This window comes from Phocoena phocoena, chromosome 15, assembly GCF_963924675.1.
Source record: "Phocoena phocoena chromosome 15, mPhoPho1.1, whole genome shotgun sequence".
Taxonomy (NCBI): domain Eukaryota; kingdom Metazoa; phylum Chordata; class Mammalia; order Artiodactyla; family Phocoenidae; genus Phocoena; species Phocoena phocoena.
In genome coordinates this window covers 1,179,220-1,202,591 of record NC_089233.1, presented here as the reverse complement: position 1 = coordinate 1,202,591, position 23,372 = coordinate 1,179,220, and the positions used below count along the sequence as shown (strand labels likewise).

The 23,372-nt window shown below is 58.7% G+C and overlaps 1 protein-coding gene across 1 annotated transcript in view; it reads left to right on the top strand.

Moving 5' to 3' along the window:
* MAD1L1 (mitotic arrest deficient 1 like 1) overlaps nucleotides 1-16,916 on the top strand; it is a 311,511-nt gene extending 294,595 nt beyond the window's left edge. Inside the window, exon 17 of the mRNA XM_065892363.1 lies at nucleotides 16,758-16,916. Coding sequence (XP_065748435.1) covers nucleotides 16,758-16,916 — 159 coding nt within the window. The remainder of the gene's footprint in view (nucleotides 1-16,757) is intronic.
* Nucleotides 16,917-23,372: the final 6,456 nt, after the last annotated feature.

The following is a 23,372-nucleotide window of genomic DNA, read 5'->3' as shown; positions in this document are numbered from 1 at the left end:
CACCAGCTGGGAGGCGGGAGCCCCCCGACGTACCCGCCCTCTCGCGTCTGTCCTCGGTCCCCCTTTAGGCCCAGGTCGGGGGTCTTCTCAGGGTCCTGCCCGAGGAGCTGCCCCCAGTTCTCAGCTGTGAGACCAGCTCAGCAGGGCCCACGCAGCCCCTCCCCTGGTGGCCGTCCATGGCCCGGAAGCACTTAGACGCATAAATACGCGAGTCAGCGTGGCTTCCCCTGCTGTGCGGGGTCGTGCCGCCAACTGCAGGGGCGTCTGAGCGGGGCAGACGCGGGCCTGCCTGGCGTGTGAGCCTGCGTGTGTGCCCGGGTACACAGGCATGGGTCTACTGCACTCACACAGTTGTGACAGGACGGAGGAAACGGCGTGTTGACGTAATTGTGAGTGTTGGATGTTTCTGTCGTCATGTTTTCCTAGGGTGACATGTTGTCCGTACAGAGTGAGGATTATTTTGTGTACCACAGTCAGTGTGAGCTATTGGCTGTCCCCCTGAGGCCTGGGCCAGTGTCCTGCGGGTGGCCCGACTTGCGCCACGGGGGCGTGGCATCCTCCGGGGACGTGGGCAGCAAGGTCACCACCAAGGCTCTGGCCTTGTCCTCGCTTGAGCCAGAATCACGTGGAATCCTGACCGTGTTCCCAAGTGGGCCCAGCCCTCATGCTGTCCTGCCTCCAGAGCTCAGGCCCAGCCTGTGACGCGCAGGAGGGCTGGCGACACCGCACGAACCTTCTCTCGCCTGGTCTCCCAGCCCCGGTGGGCCCGAGCCCAAGGAAACCTCTCTCCGCCGTGGGACGGGCCACGGCGGAAGTGCGGCGTGGGTGGTGACCCTCGGCCTCAGGGCGGGTGTCCTGCCGGTGGCAGCGTGGGGCCTGTGGGCCCAGGGTTTCCAGGGTTCAAAGGAGCTGGAAACAGCCAATATTTATGCTAAATTCCCTGAATTTGTAACAGTGGCTCACGCTTGTAAACAACGCTCTGTGTCAAGGAAAACACACGGGGTGAGGCTCAGCCCACGAGCCACGTGCGGGCGTGCAGACCACCCAGGGTGCCTCCACCGCTGGCGGGCGGGGCTGACGGTCACGCGCCGACCGCCCGCTCTCTGCACCAGGCTGGGCCAGGCCCTGACCCCTGACACGCGCTGGGCCGCAGCCAGCGTGAGAAAGGTGCGTGCGGAGGGCACGACGGCAACATTCATCTGCTCACGCAGGCGAAGGTGGCGGGTTGTGTGTGGGGCGTCGGCAAAGGGCCGGCCGCAGAGCCCCTCCATCAGAGGCCCGTCACCGTCCGGGTCCCTGCAGCCCCACCCCACCCCTGCCAGCATTTCCGGACCCCTCCCTGCTCACGATGAGCAGCGGCCCCGGGGTTCCCCGCGGTTGTCCCTGGTGTGTTCAGAAAGCGCCACTCGGTGTCTCGTTAAACTGTTACTCCCGGTGAGGCCGATCGGCCCGGCACTTGGGAGACGGACGGCTACGTGGGAGATGGAAAGCGAGAGTCCCGGGGACCTCAGCCTGCCCCAGCAGGGGCCCAGAGCCTGGCGCGGACTCCAGGCGAGGGGCGGGGGCTGAGGATTCGTGCGTCTGAACGTTTATTGAGGACGCGCCACGTCAGGCCCCGGGCCCGCAGCGGGGGTCCCGTGTGGCCCCCCTCTCCATCGCTGTCACACGATGTTCCCGGGGGTCTGTCCTGGGAGCAGATTCTGAGTCTGCGCCGCCCTGCCCTGGGGTGGGGACGGGCTCCACGCAGCCCAGGACTCGGCGTCAGAGTCGGGATCCCTCCAGCGTGCTTTGTGCGGGGCGGCCACTCGCCATGTTGGTCAGGGAGTCTGATGCCTGGGGCTCTCCGAACCTTCCTCAAGGACCAGCTCTGCAGGGCCCCCTAAACCGCCGCGGCCTCTGCTCGCTGCCGCGCAGTCTCTGCTGTTGCCGCCCACCGACACCAGCACGTGAGGATGTGTCCTGTGTCCTGAGGGGGAGTTGGTGCTTACTCGACAGAAAAGGCCGGCGAAGCTGGGAAAGAAACGCGGTCTTCACACACTCCAAAGAGAGCACTTCCCCTTTCCCAGGTCAGAGATGAACGTTACAGTCCTTTAAAAACTCATTTCCGAGATTAAATCACAGGAAGGTGCCCGCAAGATCTGAGGAGATTATTTGTATTCTGTTCCTGGGTCCAGGGAGCAAATCAACTGCAGGATATGTTTTGAAATTTCTTTTTTTAAGTGAATGTGGTCAACGAAAATGCAGAGCTGTCAGCAGGACATAACTCTCCTATCGCAAGATGAAGGAAATCCCGTGATACAATTCAAGCCCGTGAAACAGGTCTGGAAGCGCAGAGCACCCTGGTGTGGGGTGAGGCGCTGATGGAACGGAAGACGCACCTCGCGCGTCCGCACACGCAGATGGCGTCCGTCGGAGCGCTTCGTGCAGAGAATGAAGTGCTTCCTCCCTTTTGCTCTCATTGTCTGCAGTGGGGGCGGGGCGGGACGGTCCTCGGGTGAACGCAGGTGCGCGCACAGCATCTCCTGCCTGAGGCCCGAGGCCGGACGGGGCCTGGGGGAGCGCGAGCCCTTCGCTGCCAGCTGCCTCTCTGGGGGGAGCCCTCGGTTCAGACGACCCCCCAGATCCTGGCGGTCCCTTGCCGGTGCTCGTCCTGTGCCTGACACCCTGTGGGTCCTAGCCGTGGGTGGACGCCTGGGTGCCAGTGACTCGTCCGATGGGCGCCCTCGGGGGTGGGCCTCCCTTGGTGGCTTTGGCGTCGTCCATCCTGGCAGTGAGATGCCGTCTAGCCAGGGCAGAGGGTGCCCCCGCCCCTTCTGTGCTCTGAGCTGCGTGGCAGTCGCGAGCCTCGTGGAGCTGGAGGGCAGGGCAGCGTGAGAAGCTGTCACCTGGGACTGCACGCGCCGCCTGGCACGAGCACGGAGCCCCTGGGAGAGGACCCGCCCGACGCGACAGGGTGCAGGCACGGAGGTGGAGGGAGGTCTCGGGCCTTGGCGCGTGCTGGGGGGAGACAGCTCAGCCCCCACATGGCTCACCAGGGCGGCGGCCTTTTCTCCGAGGAGGCCAGTCCTGACCAAACCCGCTGCCTCAGAAACGAGTCTGCGCCCCGAGTCTCCGCACCTGCCTTTGATTTTGATTCCATGTTAGCAAAAGAGCCCAGTAGGAACCATGCACTTCAGCAATGAGATGTTTTAATTGCATCTTAAAATAGAATTGCAATGAAGAACATAAAACCGAGACTAACCAAATGCATTTAAGGGAGCCCCCAGCACGGTCAGAGGCGGGCGGGCTAATAAAGTCTGCCCACTCACTGAGCCACAGCCCTCAGAAGAGCACTGGGGACCTCGGCCCGCCTGGCTGCCCTGGACCCTTTGGCACATCCAGCCATGCCGTGCAGGGCAGGCGCTGCCAGGGTCTTGAAAACAAGGGGAGGGTGGGAGCCTGTTGGGCTGATTAACTGTCCGTCCAAGAATCTCTGGGTTCTACCAGGAAGAGAGAGGAGACCACTTCTTGTCGGGCTGGCTGTCCAGGGGTGCGGGCGGCTAGCGGGCAGCCGGGCCTTGGCTGCAGTGTATCTCAAGCTGTTACCAGAGGTTCCTGCACGGTCCTGATGGAACGACCAGGTCCACCCTTCCAGCCGCCCTGCCACCTGGGGCTCCTGGGAGCCTGCGTTTGCTCCAGGAGCAGTGACTGCAAGCCCGCTGCCACCCAGGCACCCCTGCAGACCTGAGCCCAGCCTCCAGCTTAGGGTCCAAACAAACTCATTCTGGCGCCCAAGTCAGCTTCCATACTGAGAGGAGGACAGAGGTGGCCACAGCCTTTTAACCCTCGCACACCATGCCCTGCCCTCCAGGCTCGCGACTCTGCTCCCCTCTGCACGGCGAGCAGGGGAAGACGGGGTGGGTCAGAGGTCTGCGGCTGCGGCGGCGCATGCCCAGTAAGTGTCTGAGGACTGGCCGAGGGGCCGTGTGGGCAAGGGAGCCCCGAGGAAGGGGGGCAGGGCTGCCCTGGGGCAGAGGCTGGGCACCCCACGAGTGCGGAGCCTCAGGGTCCTTGTGGGGAAAGTCTACCTCTGGTTCCCATCCTGCTTCGAGCACCAGTGTGGTTTAGCTTCAGAGTGGAGAGCAGAGCCAGGCCCTGAGCGGGGAAGGCTGGGGCTGGAATCCCAGACGAATCCACCTCCAGCCTCCCGCGCTGGAGCCTCAGGGCCGCAGCTACACGGAAGCCCAGGGCTCAGGTGGGAAGGGCTGAAATCTGTCGCCGCTTCCTCTTATTTAATTACCGGCGTGGCAGTTGCAGAGTTGAAATGGAGCTTAAAAAGCCTTTGTGAGTAATTAGTGTCAAAAACACAAGATCTACAAAGCCATAAACTCACAGCTTGGTGATGTTACCAAGTAGTAATTAAAAAGGAAAAAAGAAAATTCCGTTCCAAGATCAGATCTTCAGCCAAAGATGAAAAACAAGGCAGTGTGCACATGGTCCGGTGCTGGGGGGCGAGGGCCGGTTGACACAGACTAGCGGCACACCGCGGGCTGGGGCCCCTGGACGTCACCGGGCGCACCTGCGGCCCCCAGCAGGGACGGCGGACCCGACGCGGACCGAGCAGGCTCCCGCAGACCGTCACCTGCCCGAAGCGAGGGGGCCGCAGCGGGTGTGCCCGAGACCGCCGCTCCTGACTGCCAGGCCTGGGTCCCGCCGTCCGTGTACCCGTGTCCAGCAGTAGCAGCAGAGGGAGGCGACTTGGGTGAAAGAGGAGAGAGCCCCACTCCCGCCCACGCGGCTCCGTCGACGGAGGGCGACCCGTGGCTGCTGGATCCTCGTGTTGGACGTTTGTGCTGCCGGCACTTGTACAGCCCAGCGTGAAGACTGGAGAGCGCCGCCCGGGTGTCACGGCCGTGCAGAGGTGTCGCGGGGGCTCAAGCCGGGCTCGGGGGCAGCGCGGGGTCGTGGCTGGGAGAGGGGAGGCCACATCCAGCAGCGGGACTGGAGCGGGGTGTCGGCGGAGGCCGGGCGGCGGGCGTCTCTGTGCCGCCCCTCCCTACACTGCCACCCTGAAGTCACAGTCTCGGCCTCCAGTTGTCCTTCAAGGTTTGGGGAGCTCTGGGTTCTCGGCACGTCCGTACTGATGTTAGACCCAGCTTGTCAAGTCCTACACTGGAAGCCTGCTAGGGTTTGATTAGGGCTACACTGAAGCTGTAGATCACGTGGGGAGAATTACCTTCTTGACAATATTGAGTCTTCCAACCTGTGAACAGTTTCTCTCTCCATGCTGTCTTCTCGTTTCCAGGGCACAGGTATCTCACATCTTTTGTCAAGGTTATCCCTAAGTTTTTCATGATTTTGATGCAATCATGAATTGTTTTTTCATTTCTTTTTGTTGCTGGCATATAAAAACAGTTCTTTTTTGTAAAATTGACCTTTTTTTTTTTTGCGGTACGCGGGCCTCTCACCGTTGTGGCCTCTCCCGTTGCGGAGCACAGGCCCCGGACGCGCAGGCTCAGCGGCCATGGCTCACGGGCCCAGCCGCTCCGCGGCACGTGGGATCCTCGTGGACCGGGGCACGAACCCGCGTCCCCTGCATCGGCAGGCGGACCCTCAACCACCGCGCCACCAGGGAAGCCCTGTGAAATTGCAACCTTGCTGACCTCACATGTTGGTTCTAGTAGCTTTTTAATGTGTTCTATTGTATTTTCTACAGAGACAGTGATGTTATCTGTAACAACAGTTGTGTTTCTACCTATCCAAACTGGAGGGTTTTATTTCTTTTTCTTGCCTTATTTCCCTGGCTAGAACCTGCAGATCAGTGTTGAGTAGAAGTGGTGAGAGGGAACATTCTTGCCCCAAGTTCAACCTGAAGGGACTCACTCCGTCTGAAGCCACTGAGTGTGCTGTCAGCTGTGGGCTGGTCAGAGACGCCCTTTGTCAGGCTGAGGAAGTTCTGGTCTGGTCCTCACCTGCTGAGGAATTTTTTGAGGTGTGCATGTTGGGTTTGGTCAAGTCCTTTCTCTGCGTCTTTTGAGATATTGTGGGTTTTCTTCTTTACTTTGTTTATATGTTGAATTACTTTTTCTAACGGTAAACCAGCCTTGCATTCCTGGGACAGAACCCACCTGTATTACCTTTTTTGTATGTTATTGGACATGCGTTTACTTACTGTTCTGTTTAGAATGGGTTGGAGAGCATTCCTCCTCTTCCATTTTCCTAAACAATTTATGTAGAGTTGGTATTTATTTATTCCTTAAACGTTTGATAGAATTCACCAGGAAAGCCATCCAGCCTTGGAGATTCCTCTGTGAGAAGGTTTTCACTGCAAACTCAATTCCTTTCATAGACGTAGGACTATTCAGGTTCTCTCTTTCCTTTGTAGTGAACTTTGGTAGTTTTGGTGTCTTTCAAAGAATTTTTCCATTTTATTTAAGTTGTCAAGTTTATTGGCAAAAAAGTTGTTCATAATGTTCCCTTACTATCCTTTTAACATCCGTAGAATTCGTAGTGCTGTCGCCTCTCTCATTCATGATACTAGTGATTTGTGTCTTCTTTTATTCCTGATTAATCTGACCAGTTTATCAATTGTATTAATCTTCTGAAAAAAATCACTTTTGGTTTCATATTTTTCTAATGCTTTTCTGTTTCAGTGATTTCTGCTTTGATCTCTATTTCCTTTCTTCTGCTTACTTTCGGTGTACTTTGCCCTTTTTATTTTAGTTTCTTATTTATGTATTTATTTGTTTAATTTTGGCCGCGGCACGTGTGATCTTAGTTCCCTGACCAGGGATTGAACCCGTGCCCCCTGCAGCAGAAGCGCGGAGCCCTAACCACTGGACCGCCTGGGAAGTCCTCAAGGTCGAAGCTAAAGTCTTGATTTGACTCCTGTCTTCTTTTCTAATGTAGACACTTTGTGCTATACATTCTCCCCCAAGCTCTGTTTTACCAGCATTCCACAAATTCTGACATTTTATTTTTATTGTCATTCGGTTTAAAAGTGTGAATTTCCCTTTTGATTTTTTCCTTGACCCATAGGTTACTGAGAAGTATATTATTAAGTTTCCATATATTTTGAAATTTTCCAGATAGCTTTCTATTATTACTTAATGATTTAATTTCATTGTGGTCAGATAACATAGTTTGTATGAAATAAATCCTTTTAAATTTACTGAAATTTAAGGTCCAGAATGTGGTCTATCTAAGTAAATATACTGGGAAATAATTTGTATTCTGGAGTATGCCATAAATGTGAGGTCGGGTTTTTTTATAGTATTGTCAAATCTTCTATATCTTTGCTCGTTTTCTATCTTCCTTTTCTCTCAGTAGACAGAGAGGTGTTGAGATCTCTGACTATAATTACAGATTTGTCTATTCCTTCTTGCATTTCTGTTGGTCTTTATTTTGTGTATAGATTAATCCCTTTGTTGTTCTGAAATGGCCTTTTTCCCTGATGATGTTCTTTGCTCTGAATCTAAGTTGTTTGGTGTCAACATGGTCACTGCAGCGTTTGGCTTCCGTTAGTGTGGTTTATCTTTTTCATATTTTTACTTTTTGTTGTTGTTGTTTTGCGGTACGCGGGCCTCTCGCTGTTGTGGCCTCTCCCGTTGCGGAGCACAGGCTCCGGACGCGCAGGCTCGGCGGCCATGGCTCACGGGCCCAGCCGCTCCGCGGCGTGTGGGATCTTCCCGGACCGGGGCACGAACCCGCGTCCCCTGCATCGGCAGGCGGACCCTCAACCACTGCGCCACCAGGGGAGCCCCATATTTTTACTTTTTTATGAGCCTCATATAATTGAGCCTTGCAAGTCTTTCCAGTCTGACAGTCTCTGCCTTTTTACTGGTGTCTTCAGACCATTTACATTTAAGTTGATTACTGCTCTGATTAGGTTTACGCCCACGTCTCATTATTTGTTTTCAGTGGGTCCTATGCTTTGTTCCCCTTTTTCTGCCTTCTCCTAGATTAATTGAATAATTTGTACAAATTCGTATATCTCCTTTTGTGACTTAACTGTAACTTTATCTTGGTGTTTTACGGATTGCTTTAGGACTGACAGTGGACATCTTACCACAGTCAACTTCAAGCGACATGATGTCGCTGCACGTAGACGCTAAGAACCTTGCAGTTCTCGTGCTACACGCGTAAACCTTCCAGTTGTCTCCTTCCTGCCTTATTCAGCTCCTTGAAATACATTTTGCTCATACACATGTTGTAAACCTCACGATAAACTGCTATGAATATATAATTTATATATAATAAATTATATATATACTTTATATAATTATATAAATAAAATATATATAATAAAAATATATATAATTATATATAATATATATAACAAAATATTAGATATAAAATATATATAATTATATATATAATATATATAATAAAATATATTATATATAAAATATATATAATATATAATAAAATATATAATTATGTATATAAAATATATATATAATAAAAACTATATAATTATAGTTCTTGTTTAAATAGTCAATCACCTTTCAGAGGTGTTTAGAAGATACTTTAAGTTTTCTCACGTACCTCGTATGCAGCTTCCACTCCTTGTGCGTTGAAGGAATGTGGTGTTCTTCATTCTTCTTGTGTACACGCACATTTCCACCTTCATCTTCCTTCTCTGTGAAGGGCTTCCTTCAGCATTTCTTGTAGTGTCAGTCAGCTGGCGATAATAGGGTTTTTCCGGTCCCACGTGTCATTTTCACCGGGTACGATTCTGGGTTGACTGGGTTTCGTTTGTTGTTTCTGTGCTTTACAGACACTGTCCCACTGCCACCTGGCTTCCATGTTCCCCGTGAGAAATCTGCTTTCGGCCCCTCTTTGTTCTGTGGTCACGTGTCTGTTTTTCTCTGGCTGCTTTAAAAATGTTCATTATTGATTTTGGGTGGTTTCATTACCATGTACTTTGGTGTCATTTTCTTCATTTATTTTTCTGTGCTTGGGGTTCATTGAACTTGTTGGATCTGCCAGCTTAGTTTTCATCCCATTCAAACGTTTTGGGCTGTTCTTTTTTCCAAGTATTTTTTCTGTCCTCCTGTATTGGTCATCCATCACTGAATAACAGATTATCCCCAAACTTAGTTGCTCAGTTTCCAGAGGCCAGCAGTGGAGTGCACTTAGCCCGGCCCCCTCCTCAGAGCCTCTCGCAGGCTGCGGTCACCTCACATCCCTACCAGGAGGGGATCAGCCCCTGAGTTCACTCCCGTGGGTGTGGGCAGAACTCAGTTAGTTCGTCATGTGGGTGGGTCACGGCTTCTCTGGTTCGTGCTTCACCAGAGGCAAGAAGCAGAGAGTGAGAGCAGGTCAGTCACCGTCCACTGTGGCACCCCCTCACAAGTGACGCCCCATCATTTGTGCCGTACTTTTTACTCAGAGTCCATCAAACTCTAGGATAGCGGGTTGCGCGGGACGCCAGTGCCGGGAGGCAGGGTCACTGGGGGCCGGCTCGGAAGCCGCCTGCACGCGCGTCTCGGCCTCTCCGGGGGCTCAGGTGCACGTGTGGTGTGTCCCTCGAGGGCCCCAAGGCTCGCTCTCGCGTGTGTGGTTCTTTCTCTTTCATTCTTTTCTCCTCTCTCTTTCATTGAACGGTTTCTGTTTCTGTTTTCGGGTTCACTAAACTTTTTTCCCCCACATCCGATCTGCCATTAATCCCACCCAGGACACTTTTCATCTCATACGCTGTAGTCTTCACCTTTAGAAGTTCAGTTTCGCTTTTTCTGTATCTTTTACATCGTCAGCTTTCTGAACACCTGGAATAAAGTTATAGCAGCTGATTTAACGTCATTGCTGGCTCTAGCATCAGTATCAGGGCTGGATCCGTTTCAGTCGATGGCTTTTCCTCTTCCCTGGGAATCATATTCCCCTGACGTTTGCACACTCATCGTTGATGGGTGCCAGGTGCGGTGAATTTCTTCCCTTTGGGGGCTGGGTGTTTTTGTCTTCCTGTGACAGCTCCCAAACTTTGTTCAGGGGTGTTACTTACTTGGAAGCAGATTCTTTCAGGTCTCCGTTGTGAGCCGGGGACTTCCCTGGCGGTCCAGTGGTTAAGACTGTGCTTCCACTGCAGGGGGCGCAGCTTCGATCCCCGATTGGGGAACTAAGATCCCGCATGCCGCCAGGTGTGGCAAAAAAAAAAAAAAATTGTGAGCGGGACCAGAGCAGCATGTAGTCGAGGGTGACCGTGCTGGTATGGAGGGGAGACCCTCCTGTACCCTGTGGCGGTGGGGTTCTCGGGGGTGGCTGCTGAGGACGGGCGCAGCTCCAGCCGTGTGAGCTTCTCCTGCAGGGTGGTGTTTGCTCTGACCCCCGTGGGTATTTTTTCCTGGTCTCAGGTGGTTTCTTCCTTGTGTGCTGACCAGTACCCTGCTGCCTGCTCGGGCACCCTCTGCTCAGTGCTTCCTCCAGGCGTGGCTCTCCTGTCGGGCACTCTGTCCTGCACCCTCTGGCCACCTGGGTCTCCCCAGACTCTCAGCTCACAGTCCACCGGCTCTGCCTGGGCCTCTCCCTCACCGTGCCCAGAAAGTCTCCTGAGGGGTGGACGGGGCTGTCACAGGGCTTGCTTCCCATCTCCCGGGACCGTGCCCCTCATTCCCACGTGTCCCAGGACTTGAAAGCACTGTTGCGTGTTTGTGTCTCATTTCTCCGGTTGTTTCAGGCAGGTGGGTAAATCTCCCCGCCTCTCCCGGAGCCTGCCGAGCGTTTTGACAGGTGTTATCATCTGAGCCCGCCAGCAGCCCTCTGGGGTGGGAACACAGGCACGCGTCCCCCCTTAAATTGAGGAAAGTCCAGCCCAGAGAGGTGAAGTGATGTGGCCACAGTCACACAGCAGACAGGAGAGCAGCCGGCGGTGAGCCCAGCTCCCGACTCCGTCGCTGCCGGTCCTCCAGCCATATCGCTCTTCACATGATTCCGCCGCCCCCGTGGGCTCCACAAAATTACTCCGAGGCTGTGTGACTTGTCTCGATGGGGAGCAAGGAGGGGCAGGCTTCCTGGATGAGGACTGGAGGGGACACGTGGCCCAGCCCACTTGACGGAGGAGGCGGGGGCCCAGGGGGGCGGCTGGCCCAGGATCGGGGGAGCCAGACCTTTGGGTCCTCTCTGGCCCCTGCCCCCTGAGAACGTGGGAAGGAGGCGGTTGGCTCTGTGGTGCCCACCCCCACTCGCACCTCCCGTGTCCACGGGCCTCTGCCCCCACGAACCTCCTGGAAGGAGGCCTCGGGCGCCCACCTGTGAGGGGCAGCGTTCCTGGAAGTGACCGCTCGGGGCCTCGATGCCCCGCGTGCGCCCTCCCCCCTCGTGAGGCTGCAGGAACAGCTGCGTGTGGATCTAAAACGGAGCATCTAGGAAGATGGAGGGCTGTATAAATAGAATAATAATAATAATAATTGTGGGTTTGAGACGGATCTGCAACTGTTGGGGTGCCCGGCCTTGCCCCCCACAATCACTCTTGGGAAAGGTCACCCCTAGCTGGGGACGGTGAATTCCAGTAACGCTGGTATAATTAGAGCATGCAGTATTTAGATGCTTTTTCAGTACAATTAAGCGGGATAATTGGGTGAGCTATTTCGCTGGACATGCTTTTTTGCCAGCTTCCGTTCCCTGGAACTCCGTGCCGGGACAGCGCTCTCAGCTTCTGGCCAAGTTGTCCTGACCCACTTGCCACCGTGTCCCTTGCTTGTTCGCACGCATCAGCGTCTGCCTGGGCCTCCCGGGGCCGCCTGCCCTGGGCTCCAGGGACCCAGAGCGTAGCGGCCGCCCCCAGTCGCCCCCGGTCTGGGAGCCACGCCCGGCCGGCCTCGCGGGGGTACGGAGGCATCTGCTCTCGGAGTGGGAGGCTGACCAGGCTTTGGAGGTGACAGGGATGCGGCTGGGACAGGGGCCCCGAGGCACCAGGCGGGGAGGGAGCAGCCCGAGTGGGCCGGGAGAGCTCGTCCTCGTGGCCGGCGAGAAGGGCTCCACGGGGCCGGGCTCTCAGGGAGCCAGGGGGGCTGTGCGCGCATCTCTCCGAGGAACACAGGTGGGCAGGCGATGCAGAGACTTCCGCAGCGTCTGCAGGCCGCCGGCCGCCACGCTGGGTGTCACCCGCGGCCCAGGACACGGGGGGCGGGCGGGGGCACCCCCGTAGGTGCCCTCCCACGGGCAGGGAGGATCTGGGGAGGAAGCCAGCCAGGTGTCCACCCCCAATCCCCACGAAGCTCACCCCAGCCCTGGAGGCCGACAGGTGGTGACGGCACTGTGGCAGGGCGTCCCACGAGCCCCAGTCCCAGACACCGTGTGTCCCCACCGCGGGCCCCGCTCGGGCCCCGGCCTGGGAGCTGGTGAAGCCACACGTCGGCACGTGCCTGTAGCAGGGACGCCGTGTGTATTTGCGCGTTCTCAAAGCTGTCAGGCCTTGTGGATATAATTTAGATATTGTTTTTACTGATTACAAGTATGTGCAGTCATAGTAAAACCGCGGAGAATTCAGAAAACCGTAATGAACCACCTTTCATCTTAGCCCTGTGAGCTCCCCAAGCCGCGCTCCTGTTCCGTTGCCCCAGAGGGAGGCCGTGCTGCGTGGGGGACGGCGGGCGCCCGAGGGGCACCCCCAGTGCCGGCTCCAGGGCGTTCTCGAGCGCAGAAATTTCAAGAGGACGCTGGCCGGCCGGGGCAAGCTGCCCTCCCCAGATCAGCACGTGAGTGCGTGAAAGCACTTGGGATGTGTTAGATTCCCGGCTTGAGAAGCCCTGACTCCGTTCTGAAGACGGGGGTGCTTCGATTTCCGCGTGGCTGATCCAGGCAGGACCCTCACCCTCCCCGGGCAGAGAGAAGTGTGTGCTGCATCCGGTCACCTCGGAGGGCAGGCAGCGGGCTGGGCCTGAGGCCGGGCCACCCCCTGGACTGGGCTGACCTGGTGCCACGTGCCCCTCAAGCCGGGCGCTTTTATTACACGCCTGACACCTCCCGTCCAGCATGGTCAGCACATCTTACTGGGCAGTTTGCCTTTTTAAAAGCCGCGCTCTGGTTTTAAGTGAACAGCTCCTAATAAGAGTGCCATACAAGGTACCTGGGGACCAGGCAGCGTTGAACGCAGGCTGATGGGCACGTCCTGGGAACACGGCAGATCCACAGAACCGGGACCCGGCCCCGGGCACGTCAGGGGAGCAGCCGGGAGCCGTGGGGGGTTGCCTGGACATGGGTCGAGATGAGAGAGAAGCACTGAGCCCTGCTTCTGGGTCTTGAGGGCGGCCGGGTGCCCAGAACTGCCCGGCAGCGGGGTGAGCACCGGGCGATGCCCGCGGGCAGACAAGGCGTCCCAGGCAGCTCCCTGTTGGTCAGGGTTGAGCCAGGCCTGCTCGTCGGGAGTGGCAGCCCCGGTGCAGACACCGCGAGGCATGTCTGACCCACATGCAGAGCCTGCAGGGGCCTGGGGAGGCGCCCGGAGGACCCCCAGTTTAAGTCGGAGCGGAAGGCCGCTTCTCGGGGGAGCAGGGGGCTGAGGGAGGGCCAGGTTGGGCGGAGGAGGACGGGCCGGGGTTGCCCCTAACCACTGCACAGCCAGGAGACTCGGCTGCCCTTTCGGGCCCCCAACTCCCTCCACCCCCTAACCCCCCACCCAGCCTGTGCTGAGCCGACAGCTGACAACCTGCCCCTCTGACATTTAGGGAAAAATACTCAGAGTCAAGAGCAGAAGGCAGAAATTAAAGGATTTTCTTGGTAAAGGTCAGAGTGGTTTCTCTTATTTTTGTTTGAAAACGGTCTGTGTTGAACCATTATGACAAGGCTAAATGTGTTGGCAACGGAGCAGGGCCGGCCGCCCGCGGGGGGGCCGGGGCCAAGTGAGACGGCACACAGACAAGATAACCTCGGCACCGAGAGCTCCAAGGCCGCTCGGAAGGGTCGTGGGTCGGAGGGCAGGGGCAGGCCGATGCAGAGCTGGAGCCAGCTCCTTCCGAGATGCCCCCGCTCCTTCCCTGGGGTCTTGGAGGGCCCCGCTCCGTGGCACATCCAGGCCTGCACCTTGTCAGGCCTCCTCCTGCCCTGCTGGGCCCGCCGGGGGATCACCCTTGGGCTGCTGGGCAGAAGGGAGCCTTTAGTTGCAGACGGCCCTGCTGAAGTGTGATCCACACCTGACGCTGGAGGGTTTTCATCCGCCACAGAGAAGGCCCACGCCCACCGGCAGTCGCTCCCCTTTCTCCCTCCCCGACCCCCGTCCCAGCCCCCGTCTCGGCGGCTCTGCCCTGGCGTGTGCCCTCGAGGGTCGTCCGTGGTGTCGTGTGTACAGAGCGTCGTTCCTTCCGTGGCTGCACTGCACTCACCTGTTCGCCTGTCGGGGGTTTCTGCGTTTCGACTTGCGTTGAACGTTGCTGCCGTGAACATTCCTGTACCAGTTCCTGTGTGGACGTGTTCTCACTTCTCCCGGGCACATACCCAGGAGCGGAATTGCCGGGTCATGTGGCTCACTCATGAGGAGCCGCCAGACTGTTTGCGCAGCGCCCGCCGTGCCCGCCCTCCTACTTCCCCGCGTCCTTCCCAGCACCGTGTCGCCCGGGTTACAGCTGTCCTCACGGGCCTGAGGCGGTCTCACCGTGGGCTCCATTTGCGCTTCCCTAAAGGCAGGAGGTGGTGTGACCATTTGTCTGCGTCCTCGGGGAACCTAAAGACGGGGTGGTGTGACCACTTGTCTGCGTCCTCGGGGAACCTAAAGACGGGGTGGTGTGACCACTTGTCTGTGTCCTCGGGGAACCTAAAGATGGGGTGGTGTGACCACTTGTCTGCATCCTCGGGGAACCTAAAGACGGGGGGTGGTGTGACCATTTGTCTGCGTCCTCGGGGAACCTAAAGACGGGGTGGTGCGACCACTTGTCTGCATCCTCGGGGAACCTAAAGACGGGGTGGTGTGACCACTTATCTGCGTCCTCGGGGAACCTAAAGACAGGGGGTGGTGTGACCACTTGTCTGTGTCCTCAGGGAACCTAAAGACGGGGTGGTGTGACCACTTGTCTGTGTCCTCGGGGAACCTAAAGGCAGGGTGTGGTGTGACCATTTGTCTGCGTCCTGGGGGGGAAAGGTCTGTTCGGATTGTTCGCCCGCTTTTTAACCGGGTCATTTGTCTTCCTGCTGTTGAGTGGTCAGAGCTGCCGGTGGGCCCTGCACACGAGTCGTTTATCAGGCGTGTGTCTTGGCAGGGGCCGTTTCTCAGGGTCTCCGTGGGCCGGGAGGAGCGTGTCCACCTTCCCCCGAGCATGGGCCGCCGCGTGGGTGGGCCACAGGCGGCGCTGCTCCACTTTCTGGTGGCCATTAACAGGAATCTCGGTGCAGCGGGCACCCGCCAAGGCGGAGCCAGGGTTCCGGCTGGCAGGCGAGTTTGGGGGTCGGCGGGAAGAAGCCTTTCCTAGTCGGCTGCCTGGGAAGGAAGGGGCTCTCCCATGGGGCGTGTGCGTGTCACCGGGTATGTCCCTTCCAGCCTGGGATTCCCCAAGTGGAGTGGTGGCCTTCATCAGGGGTGGAGCTGACTGGGCCGGATGGGCAGGGTGGGCAGGTGCTCGTTCCACAAGTGGGGGGCTGGCCCACGGTGGCCACCACCCTGCTCGCCTCCTGACTCCCCTGAGCTGCCCCGTCAGCATCACTGCCTTGCTGGACAGGGTCGCAGGCCACAGGCTTCTGTCTGGTGTACGACGGCCTCTCCCCAGGCCTGCGCCCCCAGCAGGCAGACCCCGGAGGTCCTAACTCACCTGGGACGGGCTTGCTGGCAGGTGAGGCCCACGTCGGGGCGCCATCTAGGGTCTGAGAGCTGCCACAGGCCTGCCTGAGGAAGGGAGGGGGCTTCCCCATGAGCCCTGCCCAAGTGTTTGGGCACCTTCGGGCCTCTGTCCACCCCCCAGCTGCCCTGCACCCCCGGGAGCACCTGCCCTGGGCTCGGCCCTGCTCACACCTGCCTTGTGACCCAGGCCAGCCCTGAGCCATCTGGGCCTCGGTCTCCCCACTTGCACGTGAGGGCTTGACCAGCTAGTTTGGGGGTCCCACCATGTGGCACACATGGTGTTGAAAGACTGGTCTTCTGAATCACTGGGGGACAGGCCCGTCTTCCTTCGTGGCACCTCCCCAATCACAGGTGGCGCATTTACGTAAAGAAGTAGTGAAAGGAATTGGCTTCTCTCGGGTTCTCCAGAGCTGCCTGGCCCCCCACCTGCCGCCCTTCAGCAAGCCCCACCAAGTGGGCTAGCTCCCAGCGGTGCCCTCAGCTGGGAGCCCCTCCGTTCCATGCCCGAGGCCTCACAGCCAGAAGGGGCTGGATTTGAACTCGTATTAGCGGACTCCAGAGGCAGCCCCGCCGCCGTGACAGAGAGCCCTGACGTGCAGCAGCGCCCGAGGGCAGTGGGTGAGAGGCCCTGACACAGCGGCCCCTCGGCCGTCCCGCTGGCACACGGGGCAGCGTGAGACCCACCTCGGAGCGCCTGCAGCCTCGTGGCTTGTCACAGGGCCCTCACGCCCGGCACGGAGCGTCCTCACAAGGGCTCGGGTCTGAGGGTGGACAGACCCGGAGGAGCTGGTGAGCTGGCGTGCACACCCCCATCCTGGCTTCTAGGTTCCTGAAGCGTGGGTGAGACCCACCACCCAGGAGGCCCGAGAAACAGCCTCGCCTGGGGGGATGTGCCTGGACTTGGGCAGATGGCCCGTCCGCGTCTGGAGCCTGGGGCAACGGGGGATTGAGTGGGGCGACCCGCCCAGGGCCCACCTGCTAACGGCATCTCCTGTGTCTCCCGCCCACCCTGCAGGCCGCGGGACCCTCGGGCACGAAGATGCAACTGCTGGAGACGGAGTTCTCCCGGACGGCGCAGGAGCTCATCGAGCTGTACCTGCTGCGGCAGGACAGCATCCCCGCCTTCCTCAGCGCCCTCACCCTTGACCTCTTCAGCCGCCAGACCGTGGCCTAGCCTGCGGCCCCCCGCCCCGTGCCGGCCGCGCCCCCAACTTCCGAAGGCGGACGAGGGAGCCGGCGGCAGCCCGCTCAGGCCTGTCCCTTGGGGTCCCAGCCCCACCAGGCCAGCTACCCCATCCACAGGGCCCGGCCTCCTGCCCAGATGGCCGTGAGCGTCAGGGCCTGATGGGGACTCCTGCGTGCCCCCCAGCCACCTGTGCACAGCTCTGGCCGGCAGGGTTAAGCGGCTCAGGGGTGCCCCTCCCCGACCCCTGGGCTCACGGCCGCTCTGCAGGGACAGGCCACCACTTCGTCACCCTCCGTCCTGGAGAGCAGGTAGGAGGCAGCGGTGGGGGACCTCAGGGGCAGTGCTCTGGACTGGCTTCCTGTCCCCTCCCCCAGGCGCCCCTATCACACCGTGCTCAAGCCTGGCCGTGCCTGGAGCTGGTGGGTGAACCTGGGCTGCCGGCGAAGTTCCCGGCGCGTGTGAAATAAAGGCTCCCTCAGCCCCCACCCGGCTCACTGTGTGTGTGTCTGAGCCCCTGGGCTGACGGGCTCCCTCCACGCACACAGCTCGGCACCCCTGCTGTCCTGACGTCCCCGCCCTGTGTGCCTGTCGCAGGAGCGGCGGTGGGTACCCCTGGAGCCCGGCAGGGTGGGTGGGGGCGGCCTCGGGCGTAGCCTCGCCTACAGTGCTGCCCCACGGCAGGTCTCCAGGCCATGGTCAGGGGAGGTGGGTGGGGAGGGCCAGCATTGGGTCCCTCTGCAGAGCCCAGAGCCCTGGGAGGTGTGGCCTGTGCGTCTGGGGCTGCCCCGACCCCCTGCCTTTCACACCCCACCCCCATCACAGTCACTCTGGAGCTCGGTCTGTGAATGGGTGCCCAGACAGACAAGGCCCAGCCAGGCCCAGGGTCACAGCAAGGTCAGCACAGGCCCGGGACCCAGAGCCCCCCGGCTGGTTTGACGGCCAACACGTCCCCACTTCACAGATGAGAAGACAGGCTCGGCGTGCAGACTGGCTTCCCAGGGCCAAGGCTGCTCGGAACTGGACTCTGGTCCGGCTGGGGGCGTCCTGCTCTCCTCACCCCCTCAGACGCTCTGGGCGCCCTCGGCGCCATCTCGCAGGGGAGGAGCGAGGCTCCATGTTTCTTTGTCGTCACGAATCGGGGGAAAGGCACCGAGCCAGGCGGGGGTCCCGGGGGTCCTGCGCTTAATGAAGACCCCCAGTTGGGGGTTTTCCAGCAGACGTCAGAGTGCACCTTCCTTCACCCCTCATTCCACACTGGAGCGGCCCCCTTCCCGGTGCCACAGACACACCAGCAGAGTGAAGTCGCATCTCGGGCTCTGAGCCCCTCCCTGCGAGGCTGGTGGGCAGGGGCCTCGTCCGTCTCCCTCCCTCTGTCGGGACCCCCAAACCCGCAGTGGCGCTTCCCTGCTGCTTTGTGGGAGCAAAGGTCCCACAGATGATGTTGGGCCCCAGCCTGGGAGTGGGGGACCAGGCCCTTGTCTCGACTCTGCCCCCGTCCCCGGCGCCGTGGAGGGCTGGGGCTGGACCCCCGTATGGCGGAGGCTGTGTCCCAGGCCTGGCCCCGGCTTGCCTCCCGTGTGAAATCGCTGAATTCAGAGGCCAGTGATAAAAGGCTCAGGTCAGAACTTGACTCAAAATCGTTAGCCCACACAAACGCATCGCGAGGCCCTTGTGTGCGCCCGGCACGCAGACGGCACCTGCTGGAGGGCGGCTCCCAGATGGGGCAGACGTAGCCAGTCCCCGCTCAGGGCAGGCGGGAGCGGCCGGCTGCTGCTGAGATGGCCCGGCTGGTGGGGTCACCCTGGCCAGAAGGCCAGGCCGGAAGCTCGTGATCTCTGCCCAGGGGTCACTACAGGGCCCACGAGGGGGTGCGCGGCCGGGCAGGCACCCCCGAGCGTGGTGGTTTCGGTTGCAAGGCCAGAACTGAACTCCAGGATCCCCGGCGGGAGAGGCGCGTGCCGGAGGGTTGGGGGCGGAGGGGTTGCGCTCGTGCCACGGCCCTGACTCCCACTGGCGACGCGTGGCCCCAAGGCCAGGTCAGCCCTCCCCACTGCCCCTCACGTGCCATGGGTCCCTCAGGGCCACACGTCCCTGGCCTCATGTCACCTCCTGAGACTTAATCCCTGCCCGGGTCCTGCAGTAGCGGCGCTGGGCCCCCGCCCAGCACCCGGCCCCGTGTCTGTGGGAGGACAGGGTGGGCGGCCGGCAGCCAAGCCTCCCCAGGCCCAGCCTCCCGTGAGCACCGGGACCTGGTCTCACCCCCTGCCCCGGGCTCCTCACACCTCCTTCCTCGGCAGGGGGGTCCCTGAGGCCGCTTCCAGGTGGAAAGCCCACCCCCGGCCCGGACCACCCACCCAGCCCCAGGCTGACAGCGCTTGCACGGAATTTCAGGATTTCCCTCCCAGGAGAGGGGCAGGAGGCGCCGTCCCCCCACCCCCGGGGCCGCGTCTAGGTGGGATGGGGCGCAGCGGCCCCCTAGCATCCTCCCAGGTCCGCTCAGTCACATGCCGCTGAGTTTGCCAGCTGCCCGCCCCGCCGCCTGTGGGGGGCTCTGGGTGCAGTCGGGTGGGGAGCCAGGCCCCGGAAGGTTCTGGTTCTGGCAGAGACCCCACCGCTGCCAGCTCGTCAGTGGGCACCAGCGCTACGTGGTTGTCAAGCCGCTAATGACTAATTTTAAGGGATTAGTGCTACGGCGATAAACCTTAATTGCCAGGATGGAGCGGGATTTGGCGTGCGACAGCCTCCTTCCGGCGTCCCCGAGGCTCCCAGGGAGGACAGCGCCGCCTGCCGGGGCCCCCGTGGGACCCCCGCCTCCCCCGGGGCCCGGCCCGCCTCTGCATCCGGAGGCGCCAACTCAAGGATGTGAGCTGTGCATCGTCTCTCTCCCCTCCCCGTGCGCCTGGTTCGTGTTCTGGAAATGAGTAAACCTCCGGGCTTTCTTTAGCTCCTCATGACTCAGGTGTGGACCACGACCCGCGGTGTCCCCCAGGAGCCGCCTAGAAATGCCGGGACCCACTGGGTCAGAATCTGCACTTGATGTGACCCCACGCGGTTCACAAGCCCCGTTCCCGTTTGCGAGGCTCCCCCACCCGCCCGCCCCCGATTGAAACATCCCAGCTTACAAAGCTCCTTCCCATCCCGTGATGATCCCGCAAGTTGCGTCTTGTCCGAGAGGAGGCCGGGGTTCGGAAAGGGCAGGACCTGCCCCAGGCCGCAGGCAAGTCCGTCAGGCCCGGACCTCCTGGCCGGGGTCGGCAGCCCTCACGACCCAGCTTCTGGGTCAGACCTGCCTGTTTTCCTCGTGGTTCAATGTCGCCAGGATGCCAGGACCAAGGAAGGGGCCAGGCCTCTGTCCCCAGGCAGCCTCAGAGGGGTGACTTAGAGGTCCAGGGCGTGGAGTCTAGGGCAGGACAGGAAAGGGTGTGTGCTGTGTGTGCGTGCATGGCTGTGTCACGTGTGTGTACATACGTGTGTGCACGGTGAGGAGTGGTGGCTTTACCAAGCTGCTTAAATTCCTGCTTCGGCCAAGAGAGGGGCAGGGCCTTGCCCGCAGTCACACAGCACAGGGGGCAACGATGGCGCGCGTTCCGGTGCCTGTCTCGTTGTGGTTTCCGTTTTCTTCTCATTCGTCTCTGTTTCTCCAACTGCACAATTTTGATGCACTTTCAGTGTAAAAGGAAAAACCCTCAGCAGCAGAAATGTCAAGTGAAGGAAGAGCCCCCTTGGCCCTGCCCCAGCTCGTCCTCTGTGATGGCCATGGGCACCTGACACACGGGCACCTGACACACGGGCAGACAGCGCAGGGTTTGGGCTCACTGGGCTCCTGTGTGGTTTGAAAATAACTGGCTTGTTCTGCAGCTTGGGTTTTTTCCTCACTTAACAGTTGTCTTGGAAATTTTCCATAAAAGCATCTACTGATGTATTTCATTGGGGTTTTGTTATTTCCAAAACACGTAAGTTTTATTGAAAACAATAACCTACAGAAACACCAGATTCTCAGTTTCGAGTAAAACTGACAGCATCTCTCAGAACTTCCATACTTCCGAACCATTTTGGTCATTACTTTAAAAACAAAACCAAAACAAAAACTCATTTCCAGGTTCAAATTAACAAGTCTTGCCTGCAAACCTTTCTCTTGTGGTTCTGCCCCCGCCCTCCTCGTGGCTCCAGATTTTCCAGAGTGAGCAGAAGGTTTGGGGTGATTTCCAGTCGGTTAATATTTCTGGGAACTGGACTCCGTGGCGAGCCTCAGACACACCAGCCCTTGTCTACCCACCACGGGGACCTTCTCCCCAGAACCCCGCCGCCTCGTCCTCCCTTGTGGGCAGAGCTGTGTCCCCAGATTCATGTGAATTCCTGTGCCTCAGAGGTGATGAAGTTAAAATGAGGCCGTTAGGCTGGTCCCTAATCCCATAGGACTGGTGTCCTTGTAAGAGGAGGAGATTGGGACACACACGGGGCCGACCGTGTGAGGACGCAGGGAGGAGACTGCCGTCTGCAGGCCCAGGAGGGAGGCCTTGGGAGGAGCCTGGATCTCGGATTCCAGCCTCCGGACCCTGAGAAAGTCACTGTCTGTTGTTTAAGCCGCCCTGGCTGTGGTTGCTCCTTATGGGGGCTGGGGGGAGGGGGGAGGCCCAAGCCGACGCACACCTGGGCCTGCCTGTCCTGCCACCTGGCATTTCTTTATGCATATCTTGCTTATAATATATCTGAGTTACATAGAGTATACATAAAATACACATTTTCCATCAGCTTTAGCGTCTTCTGTAGAACTGCCCTGATGACAAAGGTAGCATGCAAGTGGCATACGTAATTTGAAATATTTTAGCGGCCGCGTTTAAGAAGCGGGTGGAATTAACTTTAATGAATATATTTAACCTAATACATCCAGCACGTTATTTCAACACGTAACCCATGTAAAAATTAGTTTTGCAATATATACAAATATTGAACCATCGTGCTGTATACCTGAAACTAATACGTCAATTATATCTTAATTTTTAAAACATGAAGTTCTCTAAATTACATGTATATAAATTAGCGAGACACTCATTTACCGTCTCTCAGCGCTGAGCCGCGGAAACCCAGCATCTTGTCGTGTGTCTGCTGCCCATCTGGGTCGAGACCAGCCACACTTCAGGCGCTCAGCGGCGAGTGTGCACAGGCCACCGTATGGGACTGGACAGCCCTCGAGCGCCAGCACCACGGACGGGGGCCGAGGGTCCTGGGCACCCGGCGGTGCCGGCTCACGGTTGCTTGAGTATTGCTGGGAAGCCATCGTGCGTGTTAAATGTGCCGCCAGACTGTCTCCCTGCTTGACTGACAGAGAAGTGTCTGTCCTAGCAGGTCACCCGGGAGTTCGTGGAGGTGCCGGCAGAGCCGGGAAGTGCGGACGGAGGGGACACGTGGGCCCGGGCTCCCTCCTGGGCTCCCTGCCCGGGGCCCCCACCTCCTCAGTGAGTCGGGGGGCCCAGGCTGCCCAGGCAGCCCACACGCAACGACCTGCGAGGGGCTCCTGGGGACGTCTCCTCCCCTACCTGAGCCTCAGTCTCCGCATCTGGGAAACGGCACGGCAGGGCTGGCTGTGGGCCCCTGGGAGCCGCCCGCAGGCCCTGCCCAGGGCCCCTCCGCCTGAGCCTGTGGGCTCTGCGTGTGGCCTCTGTAATGTGACACTATAATTAGCTCAATCAGCAACAGCCTTCATGCCGTTTTTTTCAAACTTAAAATGGAAATTAAATTTTGCACCAGTTTTACAGGCTGTTAACGGAATTCACTTAATCAAATCCCAACACCTAGTCCTTGAAAATGAGAATTTAAAAAGGTCTGCATTTGCATATTCATGTTTTTAATAGGGTTCAGAAGGTATATTTGCAACTGATGAAAAGGATTAATTAAATCTAATTTGCATTGGTGGAGCATCTTAACTCTTTCTGAGCTGGCCCGGGGCCGGGATGGCCCAGACGGCCAGAGCGGCCAAACCCAGCCCGGACAGGTGGCCAGCGACACGCCAGTGTCCCTGAGACCCCACGGTCCGTGCGGCAGTCGAGCCAGGCCTGGGCCCACAGCAGCTCCTGCAGCGACCACGCTGGGGCCAGCATGTGGTTTTTGCTTAGAAAAAGGCATGTCTGGGGATTTTCTTTTTCTTGTAACGTTCACGCCGTCGTCGTAAAGTGTTTGGAAAATGTGGGAAAGTCTCAGGAAGAAAATGAAAAGTCATTTATTACCCATCACCCAGAGATGATCGCTGCACATGCTGGACGCCTGTCTTCTGGGCTCGCCCCCAAGAGCGTGCGTGTACGTGTGTGTGCGGTGTGTCGCGTGTGTCTGCGTGTGCACGACTGCCTCCTCACCGGGGCCAGCAGTTCGCACACACGTGTCTTGGAGCCAGCATCCCCATGTGCCGTTCAGTGGTATTTCTGTTTCCGCCAAGGACCCCAGTCTCTC